Below are 12,781 nucleotides of genomic sequence, written 5' to 3'. Positions count from 1 at the left end.
ACCCCATCTCAAGTCTGCTGAAGGGTAACAGCATAATATTGTGTACAAGTGGGCACCTGGCAATCCTCAGCTTCCTCTTCCTGTTGCTAATCAACTCCAGGTGATCTATCACAATGGTTGTTTGTGAAAAAGAAACAAAAGCTTGGCTGCTATCAGTACACACTCTGGCTTTTTTTTTTTCCCTATTTGACTACACCTTCTTTTTCTGGTACTCATTTCAACTACAGTTTCTTTGGCATCCTCCCTTTCCAGGGAATAAAACTTGCCTCTGGAAACACATATTCCCATAAAAATTTTTCCCGTGAGCAGCAGAATTAATGAAGCCTGGTTTCCTATGGATTTATGTTGCTGATTCCCAAGTTCCACCCTCACATCCTGTCTCCTATGACGCCTTCACTAGGCAAAACCAGTGCTTTAGATGGCTGTCACACACTTGCTGCTTGGCTCAGTAGTCCACATACGTTGCACAACCAGTCAGATATCATGTTCTTGTGATTGTTGTCAAAGAAAATACATTGCATACTTTCATCTCACTAGGAAATATTTATTAGATTATTTTAAAATTAAAAAAAGGGCCCCTGATGAAGTAGGTTTATCAGTATAATAACAACAAGTATTATGAGCAAACACGAATTTCAGTTAGAATCCACCTAATCATGAAGATTAAAAAATAACTGAAAGTTAGGTTCTTACTTTTTTTTTCATAAAATATCTTACTCTGTATTACGTGTATTGTTGAAAGTATCTGTGCCCAGACCTCCTCATTATTTATAATACCATTCTGCTTTTGAATAGTCTTTACATAGATTTACAAAAAATGATACTGAATTTGGAGTGAATCGATCAATGCTATCCTGACTATACATGATGGTTCTGATATGAATTTTTAATCGCTAGGTATCATGCAGAATTGCAGTATCTCCCATTGGGATACTTTGTTCATGCTATGAAAATGCATTTTAGAAATTCATAACATTCAACAAAACAGGCAATTTCTATTCTTTAGTTTGTCCCCAGTAGTCTGACAAAAAAAAGCATGGTCTGTATAAGATTTATTTGCATAATAAAATAATTATGTGTCTTTAAAGGCACTATATGCAGTATCTCTAAAATGTAACTAATCTTTGGCAATTATTTTGCATGGGACTTTCCACATCAGACAGAGACATTGGAATACTGAAAGAGAACAAAGGACCCGACATTTTTTTCTTCTGAGACTGATTATATTGCTAGCCTGTTTTATGAGGTGGCACTCTTTATCCGAAGAGCAAATTGTACCTAGATCAATGGCACTCTTTTCCAGAAAGTCATAGAAGGGCTGATCTTTCTGGTCTACACTTTAACTCTTATGAGGTCTAGGCCAGATGTGATTATACAGAAGTTCACAATCACCTTGCACAGAACTTTTGACTGAATCATGATTTTGTTTATCATGTTTGTCCTTCCTGTGCTCAGGGGAGGACACACTTAGATACCCTTTCCTTATCTCTTAACCAAAAAAGTAGATTAGTCTCATTTCTGTAACAGTGCTATTACCACTGCCAAGCAATGTGGTAAGCCTTTTACTCAGACCTGTATCTGGGAATGGGACCTGCAACTACACTAACAGTCAGTAAGGTTTGCCCTATAACTTCATGTATAAAGCACAAAAGACTACAGTATTAGGAAAAAAAATAACCAAACCAAAAAGCTGACCTCCCAAATGCAGCAACTGTCTCCAGCTTTCTCTTTTCTTAAGGGTCTCAGGATGTTCAAATATATTTAAGAAAGTGAGAAGCTCCTGGGTTTTCTGCTTTTACCTCATTCAGAGCTCCAACTAAACTTTGGCCCTCTCCTTTTACTGATGAAGGTTAACGACTCCCCTTTCTACCCTGAACCACCATGGCACCCCTCCCAGCCTGAGAGCAGACCGCTGTCATGTAGAAGCAGGTCCTGCATTACTGCCCATGGGGCTAGTTTTGTCTCATGGTGCATATCAGATCACCCATGCATGAGACCAACACAAGTCACAGAGCATGAGAGATCATCTGCCAACACGGTGGCTACAGCAGAGCAGCTGCTACACTGGAAACACTGCAGCGTTTTAGAGACTTGCTCATCAGCTCACAACCCCGTCTTCTTGAGATATCCTTCCTACCTTTCTCTCTATGTTCTCTTTTACCTCATGATTCAAGCAGGTACCTTCCTCAGCCTCAAATAAACCTGTTGTCTTTGACTTGGTGGTTGACTTCTAAGCAGTGCTCATTGCCGCTGCTCTACTGCAGAGGCAATGTCACCTTGTCACCTGCTTCTAGACGGATAACAGCATTTGGTGATACCACGATTTCCACGGTGCGTTATTTATCTACTTCCTTCAGGATTCAGTGCAAGGGTAATTACAGGATATGCAGCATGGGCATTTAAAAGAGATTTAAATCTAGGGTACAGATAATTTCCCAGTTAGTGGGACATTTTCTTTCTCTTCCGGAATGAGTGAGAAAAGTCTCTGATAAAAGCACAGCTTAGACTGCTTCAGGTCTCATTGCTTCAATTCTCTGGTTCCTGGAACTGTGAATTTTGAAAGAATGCGTAGCTGAGGAGTATCAAAATGGGCAGAAATTTATGACTGCTAGAGAGTTAGGAATGATGCTCCTGGCAGATCAAAATGTGTATTTTTACCCTAAGTCTGTATGAGAAGATCACCGAACTTCCTGACAGATTCATGGGATGTATAGAAGCTAAATGATCACTGAGCACTTGGAGGGGGGGACAGGCACAGTTCTCATAATTTGTACCTTTTGAAGGTGAACACAGCTAGTGCTTTTAATCATCAGGGTAAAGCTCTGGTTAAGCAGAACTTATTTTTGTCTGTGATTTCTCTTTGTGATAGCATGTAAAGAAAAGGTGGCGTTTACCTCCAAAACATGCTTTTCCTAAGGGTGTTCTTGTACAGCCTCATACAGGCTCCAAACTTGGTACAACACTGATACTGCATCTACCTTTCTGTTTCAAAAGACGTTGGGCGGTGTTTCAAAGCCAAAACCCTGAAGGTCCGGAACACGGCTTGATTTGCGAGAAAGCCTGTAGGTAACTGCAATGACTGTCATGATGAATCAGAGAAGTAGCTGAAGGAGGAAGCGAGGAGTAAAAGTGAGGTGAAAATCCTCCTGTACCCATGTCTGCAAGGACAGCAAAACCCCAAGGAGTGCTACTGCACGTGTACGTGAAGGCACAATAATTCTGTGAGACAATTAAGTGATAGCTAAAAAACAAACAAGCAAACAACCAAGCAAGCAAAAGGCTGTGGGAACTAGTGCCAAGATGTAACAAGTTGCTTATCTTGTCAAGATCTTTCTCACAGGGAGGCACGTGACCACCACTTGGGCTGAGCATGAAAAGGAGTGCAAAGGAAGAAGGTATAAGACACTTTACATTATAATAGCCATTTTTTTTCTCTTTTCCAATGTTTAACAATTCAAGACAAGGAAAAATTTTAGCAAGTTTGTAATGTTCGGGTGGGGATGGACTCCACTGACACCAAAGGGAGAGCAGCCCTGGCCAGGATCTGCGTTCAGGGGATCTGGCGGCACAGGCAGAAGGTGTGCGGGGACAGCTGCCATAACCAGAATTACATTTCCTTAATTTCTCTGTACAGAGCTGATGTAATTTTGTTCAATGCCTTCACTGTTCATAAGGTTCTGTCAAGTCCGTGCAGTATTGCCATACCAAAACGCAACCTTACTAAGCTCTGGTGGTGTGACACACCCTTTGGGCACACTGTCAGCTCTTGATACGACTGTCAGAATACCTAACTTCTACCCAGAGCTGCTGATTCCTTGTTCTCGCTTTTGTGTAAAATACCATTTCAATCATAGGATCATTTAGGTTGGAAAAGACCCTTGAGATCATCAAGTCCAACCGCTAATGTAACACTGCCAAGTCCACCACTAAACCATGTCCCTAAGTGCATATCTTTTAAATACCTCCAGGGATGATGACTCAACCAGCCACTTCCTGGTCGGCTGGTTCCAGTGCTTGACAACCCTTTTGGTGAAGAAATTTTTCCTGATACCAAATCTAAACCTCCTCTGGCAGAGCTTGAGGCCATTTCTTCTCTTCCTGTTGTTATGTGCTAGAAAATGCATTATGCATTAGAAAAAATCATGCAAGCATGGAAACATTCAGGAAGTTAAAATCCATGTGCCAGTGAGCAGCCAGTATTTCAATTGAGACAGCAGTTGTTGGTTATGAAGCTCATTACTGCACCCTCATTAAGCACAGGTCAGTCTGTGAGCATAATGTTACTACATAACGTGATCATAGTGTCACAATCCATTTTCTTCAGCCTTAGGGCAGCTGGGAGGAGATGCTGGCTTTCTAACCCACATGGACACTACACCCCACAGTACCACTCCATCACCTTATGGGAACATCACCATCTCTGAGGCCGTACCAGCGGGGCCTTTTCTTCAGCAGGGGGGCTGGCTTGCGATCTCCCTTCTCCTCGCTACTCATTCCCTCCCACACAGCCAGTCCTGCTGTCTCCTCCGTTTTGCAGATAGCAGATGGCAAAAAAAAAAAAGCAATTCCTCCACACTTTTCTCCAAGAAATGGGCCAAAGTCTGGGATAGGAACTAGAGGTAAGAGAGCAGCTGATCCTACATTTCCCAAGAGAGGAATGAGAAAGAGGAAGCATAATGACTCTCACCAGCAGCTCCGTTTCCTCCTTCCTGTCTCTTTGAAAGGCTGGGAAGAATTGTAAGTGTCAAGGATCGTTCAAGCTGCCTCTAATTTCAGTCTGGAAAAAGGGTTCTCTGCAGAATCTCTGACAGGAGCTTAAAAAGCCACTATACCCTCCTTATAGCTGGGGTGTAGCAGAAGGTTTCTTCTGTGCCCTTCATGTCCTCATCTGGCCCAGGGTGGCTTTGAGGTTGCATGGCTAAGGTGCAGAATTATCTGGCATTGGGACGCTGGGTGGGAGACACACGAAAAGGAAGGTGAAAAAAAGCTGCAATCTGTCTTTTTTGGCAGCACTTCCTTTAATTTTTGTGAAGTGCATATAAATTTAGGTTAATTGCATGAAAGAATAAAATCTCTCAGTGTAAGTTAGGATTCCTGTGCAGGTAGGAGCTCAAAGTACTGTTTCTGAAAAACTCCACAGGATGAACACTTCGTGTTTTGTTTTGGTTTTTTTTTTAAGAAATGAGGATAGAAAGAAGTCCCAACATGACAAGCAGGAGGATGAGGCTTCTTCAAGCGCTTGTGACTGACAGGTTTGACACCGCAGCGGCACTTCAGAACAAAGCCCACCAAATTAACACAGCCTGGCCACCGCGGAGGCCAACGTCCCCCCCGCCGCCGCGGTCCCACGGACGCCGCCAGGCTGCCGCCCACCCCGGCTCCGCACCTCCGGCCTCCTCCCCTGCCCGGGCAGCTCTCCCCCGGCCCCAAAGCGACCCTCACCCACCCCCACCGCTGGAACGCCACGGCTGCCCGGCAGTGACACCCAGCGCCGCCGCCCGCCCCCGCACGGCGCGGCTTCCCGGCGGGGGCGGAGCTGCCCGCTCCTTTCCGCCGTGCCCGCGGGGAGCGCAGCGCGCAGGCTCCGCAGCGCAGCCGAAAGGACCGCGGCGGGGCGTCAGGGTCTGCGGTGCCCCACAACCACCGCCGCCGGGCGCCATGTGGGTGCCGCTGGCTCTCCTGGTGCTCGAGGCGCTGCTGGTGCCTCGCCGGAGCGCGGCCTCCCGCGGGGAGCAGCCGCCCGCAGGTAACGGGCCGGGTCGGGCTGGGCTGGGCTGGGCTGGACGGGGCTGGGCTGGGCTGGGCTGGGCTGGACGGGACGGGAAAGCCGCCTCCCGCGGGTCTCCTGAGGGGCGCGTGAGGGGCCGATGCCGCACCTCCTGGCCTGTCGCGGAGTCGTTCGTGACCGAGCGCTGCCGGGGCCGCCCTGGGGCCGCCGCGGCCCCGGGCGCCGTCCGGCGCGGGGCGGCGGCGGGGAGAGGAAGCGGCGGGGCCCGCTTTGTCCCCCGGGGAGCGAGCAGCCGGGCGGCGGTGAGAGAACCGGGTCCCGCTTTGTTCGGCTTGGCCGCCGCCCCCCGGGGGCTGCGCCGTGTTGTTCCGCCGGGGTGAGCTGGTGCCGGTGCCGCTCCCGGGGGCTGCGGGGTGAAGGTTTGCCGTGGAAGCGATCTAGTGGCGTGCAAAGCAGTTCTGGTAACAGCACCGTCAGTGCGTTCTGAAACCTATCTGGGCTGCCTGGTCCTTGCGACAGGCCTAACCCCCGACTTTATGGCACCTGTGATAAGTGGTTACAGTCCTTTAGGGTGAAGTGGCTGATACCAGCCGTTGTATCAGGTGTTTGTGTATTTTGTCACGTAAAGCAGGAGTAGGGTGTGCATAGAACAGGCCTGCTCTGCTTTATAAATGTGTATGTCTAAAAAAGCAGAGAAACTGGGAATTTCACAGCAAAAATGGAGAGTGCAAGACCGGGGAGTCCAAAGAAGGCATTGAGATCACGACCACAGGTGTGGGGGCACCTTTCAGCCAAGCACAGATGGGGAAGGGCAGGTGTCCTGCCGGCAAAGAGTGTCTGAGTTTTGTCTCTGGGCAGAGTTTTTATAAATAAACTGCAACTGCTCTTTAAACCTGAGTTTGCTGTCTTATAGCTCAGGTCAAAAGGGAACATGCACTTAATTTTTAAGAATATTGAGAGCTGTATGCAGCGTGTGGCATGTTATGCCGTTCATGAGCTTGAAACTGAAAGCACAGCAGTCCACACATCAGTTCAATTAAGTGGTACTCTCCTGAGACTTACCCACAGGGCAAGATGAAATTACCTAAAATGCTGCTTGCAGTTAATTGCAGAAACATCCATTTTGTGTCCAGGTTCCTTGGATTCTGCAATGCATGATGCAGGTTTGCTGGGACTTTGTGCAGTCTAGATCCATGCCCAAGTGGAGTGATGGAACTCGGTTGCCCCTGGGGTAACCCACACCGTATGGAACTTCGGAAGACTGCTTAGGTTTACCTGATATGATCTAGGAGCAGTAAAAATGGTAATCTGCCTGCTGACTTGTCCTTTGGTAGTTTGCATCCTGAGTATCCAGTTTGTTCAACATGGTGGATGATTGTTAACCAGTAAACCTTGCAGGGAAACTCCTTATTTTCACATTTTAGCAGTAAGGAGGCTTGATATGGTAAATACAGTCTTTTGAGATCTGATTTCACCTCTTTTAAGGGCATGCTTGTATTGCTGATAGAATATGCTACTTTTATATTGCCTTTTTAAGGTAAAAACACCAGTAAATCACTTGTTGTGAAACAAACTTGCCATAATCCAGCCTAGTCCAGCACAACAGTTACCTCGGTGTAAGACTACAGAACAGTACGGTGGTATAGTTGATGTAGCCAGCTGCCTAGAAGCAAAAAGCTCATTTTTCTCCTTGTGAGTGCAGCAAGCCCTCAGATGAAAGGAGCAGAATATACTTTTGTGTTAGGTTTTGAAAACACAATGTTTTCCTGGTGACTTGCACTGAGGCTGGCCGCAGCTTCTTTATATAACCATGTTCTTCAGAGATTTCATCATTTAAGCAAAAACTTAAGGTTTTAGTGAACAGAAACATGATGACAATAATTCTAATAGATATTACTTTGTTTTAGCTGAATGAAAATGGTGGTTATATCTGTAGTGGTGAACTAATACTATGTCCTTACTTCATCATTACATTGATGCAAGTAGACGTGCTGGCTTACAGTGGAAGGATGAAGGTAGAAGGGGAATTCTGAAGCATGTTTATGATGCTTTTCTGTGCAGTGATTTTTCTTCTTAAGTCTTAGTAGGGCTTTCAGTGTGCCAATAGTGTTACACATATCTCAAGGCTGAGTGTGTAATGAGGAAATTCCCAGCTATCTTCACCTTCTGTTGTAGGACACAATTTTCCATGGAAAAACCAGACAACCTAGCAGCTGTTGTCTGAATTGCTGAACACCCTCTGTGTTTCTTTTGGCTGGACGCTTAACACATTTTCATAGATAGGCCTGTGACTCATCAGTGGAGCTCCGCACTTGTTGATGGGAGCTCTCAGTCTGCATTTAAGTATCCTGGAAGAGGAGGCCCCTGATCAAGATTCTAGTCGTAGAAGATGATTTGGAGATTGTGATAGCAGTTCAGGTGTTTCTTGCACATTGAAAGCCAGGTTTCCAAGGAGATGTGTACTTCATTTTTGCTGCTGACTTCCTGTTGTGTTGTGATGATCCTGGTGGTCTTGATTTGTTCTTTTATAGTTCAGATTATTGGCAGTCATAGAAGTTATCTGTCCAGCTGCAAATAAAAACAGATTATAAAGTCCTGTATTTAGATATCATCTATTATAATGACTTCTCAGCTATAACAAAATGGAAGAAAAGTCATAAAATAGATAACAGTATTTAGCTTCTAGTGTGACAGCAGTTTTTAAAATGTTGTCTTATGCAACTTACTGTGGTGGTTTTTTGATTTTCTTTTTAAGATGATGATCTAGGTCTGCCTCTCAGTACAGCATACCACCTTGTGGAGATTTTTGTCATAAAGAACGATTTTAAAAGCTCTGTGGAACAATGTCAAACCTCTGAGCCCTGAAAAGATAAAAACCTGTTGTAAATAGAAGCTGTAAAAATGCACTAAATATTGTGTATAGTTTCTATTTCTGATTACTTTGAAATCATTTAAGTTCATTTCACTAGATATTTAAAAAAATAATAGCTTTAAATTTTACACCTAGTCTTTGTACTCCCTTCATTTGTAAATTGAATGTGGTTTCCTTTTTGAATTCAAGATCTTTTGAGAACTTTTGGTAGAACCAGAACCTTCTGCATAGAATTGCTGTTACATGCACTAATTTAAGCTTGGTCTTAGTGACTTTAAGGAAGTACCATCAAGTTATAGGAACAGCATTACAAGAGAAGTGTATGTCCTGTGTTTCTTTTGGAGGGATAAATGAAAGCAGGTGAAGGCAAGCACACGCAAACCTCTCCACATATGCTGTGTGGCTGCTGCCACTTAGAAGAAGGCTGGGCAGGTAGCAAGAACAACATTCTTCATTCAGCACCTTGCTGCTTGGTGTTTGCTGCTCTGTCGAGCTCCAGCCCACAGGCAGTCTCCCCTCCAGCGGTCTGACAAGAGCAGGAGTTGGCCTATTTTGTGCCTGGCCTGCCAGAAGCACCTGGTAGAGATAGATGTGTGCTGCCCCGAGGGGGAACATGGCAGTGGATGGAGCCCTGTCTCTGACGGTCGTCCCCCATTCGTCCCCATGGCACACGCTTGGTGCACCTGCAGCCTGTGCTGAGCACCGTCCTCTGCCTGCTAAAATTCTGTCCTGCAATTCTGGGCAGTGCTCCTAGCTAAATTCTAGTACCTAGGTGGCTGTTCTCTGCTTTAATACAGGGCAATTTTGTTTGATTCAGAACGGATTGATCATTCAGAGCCTCACTTCAAAAAGGTCCACTGTGTAAGGAAATACAGCTTTAAGAATTAGGCTAAATTATTTTTATATGGTATTTTGCACCCTTAGCACAGACTTGCTACTCTGTATCCATTTTCCGGGGTAAGGGCAGCCTTCATGTCGTGGTTTTTTTTTTTTTCCATTGTGTATTCCTGCAGAGTCCTGCAGAAGCTTTCTTAGGTAGTACAGATTTGTCTGATCTTGTTTCCCTTGTCTTCACCTTCAGTGGTGGTGAAAACTAAGGAGAATCACTTTTTAATGTTTGTGAAGTCACCAAAGCTGCTACACTTTCTGGGTGCAAAAAAGAAGCAGGCCTTTGAAAATGTGTTTCCTTTTTTTTTTTTTTTTTCACAGTTTGTCATTTTAAGCTTTCGATTTGTGCTTTCAATCCGTATTTTGGTGCCTAAATGATGTTTAACAGGCACATGCAACTTGAATGAACTCTGTGGTTAAGTTGCTGTTGTCTCAGATGGCTGTGCCATAGAGTGTGCATTGTGGACTCATCAGGACCTGGTCTGCTATATGCATTATTGCACTTCTGGTTAAATTCTGCTTCCGTCAGCAGTGCTGATGAATGCCTCTGTGTATACAGTAATGCCTTATGGCCTCTGCCAAAATGAGAGAAGGAACTTTGGTGTTGCATAAGATATAAACATCAGTTTAAAGGCTCACTCATTTTTATGTCTTGGAAATGTCCCATTCTCCAGTTTGTTGGTTTAATTTTTGCTGTTGGGTGATGCATTGCTGAGGCTTAATGAACAGGTGGGACATCTTCATATATATAAAAAAAATGCAGTCCTTCTGTATATGCTTTAAAAATAGATTTAATTGAATATATGGCTGCTTCAAACTCATATTTCATGAGTACTTTCCATAGGTGGTATTGTTCAGGGATGGTTACAGAGTGAGCGATTTAGTCTAGTTTCAAGGTAATACAGAAATCTTTCTTGGTTTGCAAATCTCGACCCTGCTGAGATTTGTGAAAGATGTTCAGTGTGGTGGTTTTGTCTTGGGGAAGTTAATGTACAAAACAAGACAAATTAGACTTGTCTTGTAGATACAAGCAAGTGTTTTCTGGTTTGATGGGTGCTTTGGAAGCTGAATTCTATCATATATTGTGTGCAACTACTGGATTGGTTCTATGAGTTTTCTTCCTTAGTCTTAGAAGATGCAACTAGGTGCAATTGTTCTTGTTTAAAACCCTATTTCTCAGCAGCCTGAAACCAAGCAGCAGACATTTGCAGTAAAACAAAAGTCTTTCAGTGGCATTTGGTTTTTAATTTCCTACCACATGTATTTCCTTCCTGTCCACTATGCAAGTTTGCTGAAGATGTAAATGTCTCAAAAACTTAAATACATTAGTTAACATAATTTCACAATTGATTATGTATATATACACACACACCACCTGCTGAGGTCTTTGCCACCAATATGGCAGCAATATTTAGTCTGGATTGTTAGTATATGAAAAAATATTCATTAGTTTAGAACCAACTTACATAACTCAGAAAAATGTGAAAGTGTGAGCTTGCTGAGATAAACTGTGTGGTTGCCTTCCCACGTCTGTTCTCTATTAAATGCTCAACTTCTAGATCACTCTGTGGTCATGCTTATGTTTGCTTTTACCTCTGCCTTACTCCTACCTTTGCTTCCAAGATTTGAGTTCTTTTTTCTCAAAATCCAGGCATGTTTAGTTTCTTTTAGTACTCTTAAAAAAAGTGTAAATCTGACTGGCCTACTTTTGCCTTTTATTCTCTGGACATAAAGCTGATGTCTGAAGTTCCTCTTATGTTGTTCTACAATGCACATACGCAATTCAATTTCTTTATTTCTGTGAAAAAAATGTTCTTGCTGATGTCTGTTGCTGTTCTATGAGCCAGTATTGCGGTTTTACAAGGCAAGGTGAATGGAGCCAACTGCAGATGGAAGTTGCTGCATTTGAGCTGGAGGCAGACTAGAACTTGTTCAGTGTCCTGTGCATCATGACATGAATTGCAGATCCATTTTCTTCTCACTTTTTCTACCCTTTGTTTCTCACTGTTTGAATTTGCACCATGAGCATTGCTGCATTTATTTTTATTATAAATTAGAAGGAATTTTATGTTTAAAGATTGTGACACTAGCCACTGTCATCTTCCTCTGGCTGTGCCTGCTGAACAGCATGGAACAGGGTGTAACATTTTAAAAAATTAGCGTTTCATTATGGGTTAAGTAAAATGGTGTTCACATAAAGTATTATGGCATTTTAACTGGCAATATGCAGAAATAGCATCTATGAAGATTATACCTTAGCACTTTGAAAATCTGCAGTGTTCTCTGTGGTCTGTAGTCTTGATGCTGGAGTGAAATGAGTCTGGGGTGTCCCAAGGCTCTGATTCTGCACTGGCTAGAGAAGAAACCATTAAAAGTCAGACAACCTGAGTAAAGGAGCTGTGAGCAGGATGATGAAGACCAATTGATTGGTTGGAGAGGGACATGCAGGGCAGATAACAAACCTGAAGAAAAGGACTAGAATTGTCTGGCCAAGGTGTTAAAAGTATCGTAAGCTGATCCATTTTCTGTGCCTGTTTTGAGGTCCTTTGGTCTGAACTGTTGCAGTGCCGAGCACTCACTTCTGCATCTCGAGCTGCTGTCACTTGCACTAAGTTTTTGTGTGCTGTCACTAAATGAGCTGAAGAGTAAGGTCCTTGGTCACTCAGATTGGTTAGGCAAGGTCTGTGGATAGAGAAGGTCTTCTATGAAAATAACCAGTGTCATTAGGGAGAGGAGATGAGCTTTCAGGCTTTCTCTGGCTTTAAAGTAGAACCAGAAAACCTCAAAAAAAATACAAGCTGAGAACAACTTACATTTTACTTGACTACATATCCATTAGACCACTTGAGAGACAAGATTGCTGGTGCCTATAGAGAATAAGGGAAGTGGTAGAAGTTGTGGTAAGGTGTCATCCCTTAGAAAAAGGGAGATAACTCTTGGCCTGTTAAACATGGAGGTGTTCCTGAGGTAAGAAGAGGTGTGCTATAAACCGGTTTCTTTGCTGGCTTTCGTTTATAAGTGGAGTTCTGGCTTTTAGCTTCTCAGCTCATGTGAAAGGTGTCCTTTAGGTCTGTCTTGAAGATATGGAGTTGAAAGATCAGGGAGGGAGATAGTGCTTGACTAACTTGATTACTAAAGCAAAGTTGTTAGAAGTGAGGATGAAAAGGATGAGATGATGGTATGTGTAAACTCATTCCTGTAAGTGATCAAGGCCAACTTGTAGTGCCATCAGAGATCTTGCCATGTTGGCTGGTAAGGCTGTTTATATGGTGGTATAGTTTGTGAAGAAAGTT

At 43.8% G+C, this 12,781-nt stretch overlaps 1 protein-coding gene across 1 annotated transcript in view; it reads left to right on the top strand.

Moving 5' to 3' along the window:
- Positions 1-5,568: 5,568 nt before the first annotated feature.
- The window catches only part of IFNGR1 (interferon gamma receptor 1), a 29,296-nt gene continuing 22,083 nt past the window's right edge, over positions 5,569-12,781 (top strand). Inside the window, exon 1 of the mRNA XM_065631338.1 lies at positions 5,569-5,746. Within this exon, the coding sequence (XP_065487410.1) occupies positions 5,659-5,746 (88 nt within the window). The 5' untranslated portion in view covers positions 5,569-5,658. The remainder of the gene's footprint in view (positions 5,747-12,781) is intronic.

This window comes from Caloenas nicobarica, chromosome 3, assembly GCF_036013445.1.
Source record: "Caloenas nicobarica isolate bCalNic1 chromosome 3, bCalNic1.hap1, whole genome shotgun sequence".
Lineage (NCBI taxonomy): Eukaryota > Metazoa > Chordata > Aves > Columbiformes > Columbidae > Caloenas > Caloenas nicobarica.
This window is presented reverse-complemented; position numbering and strand designations above follow the sequence as displayed.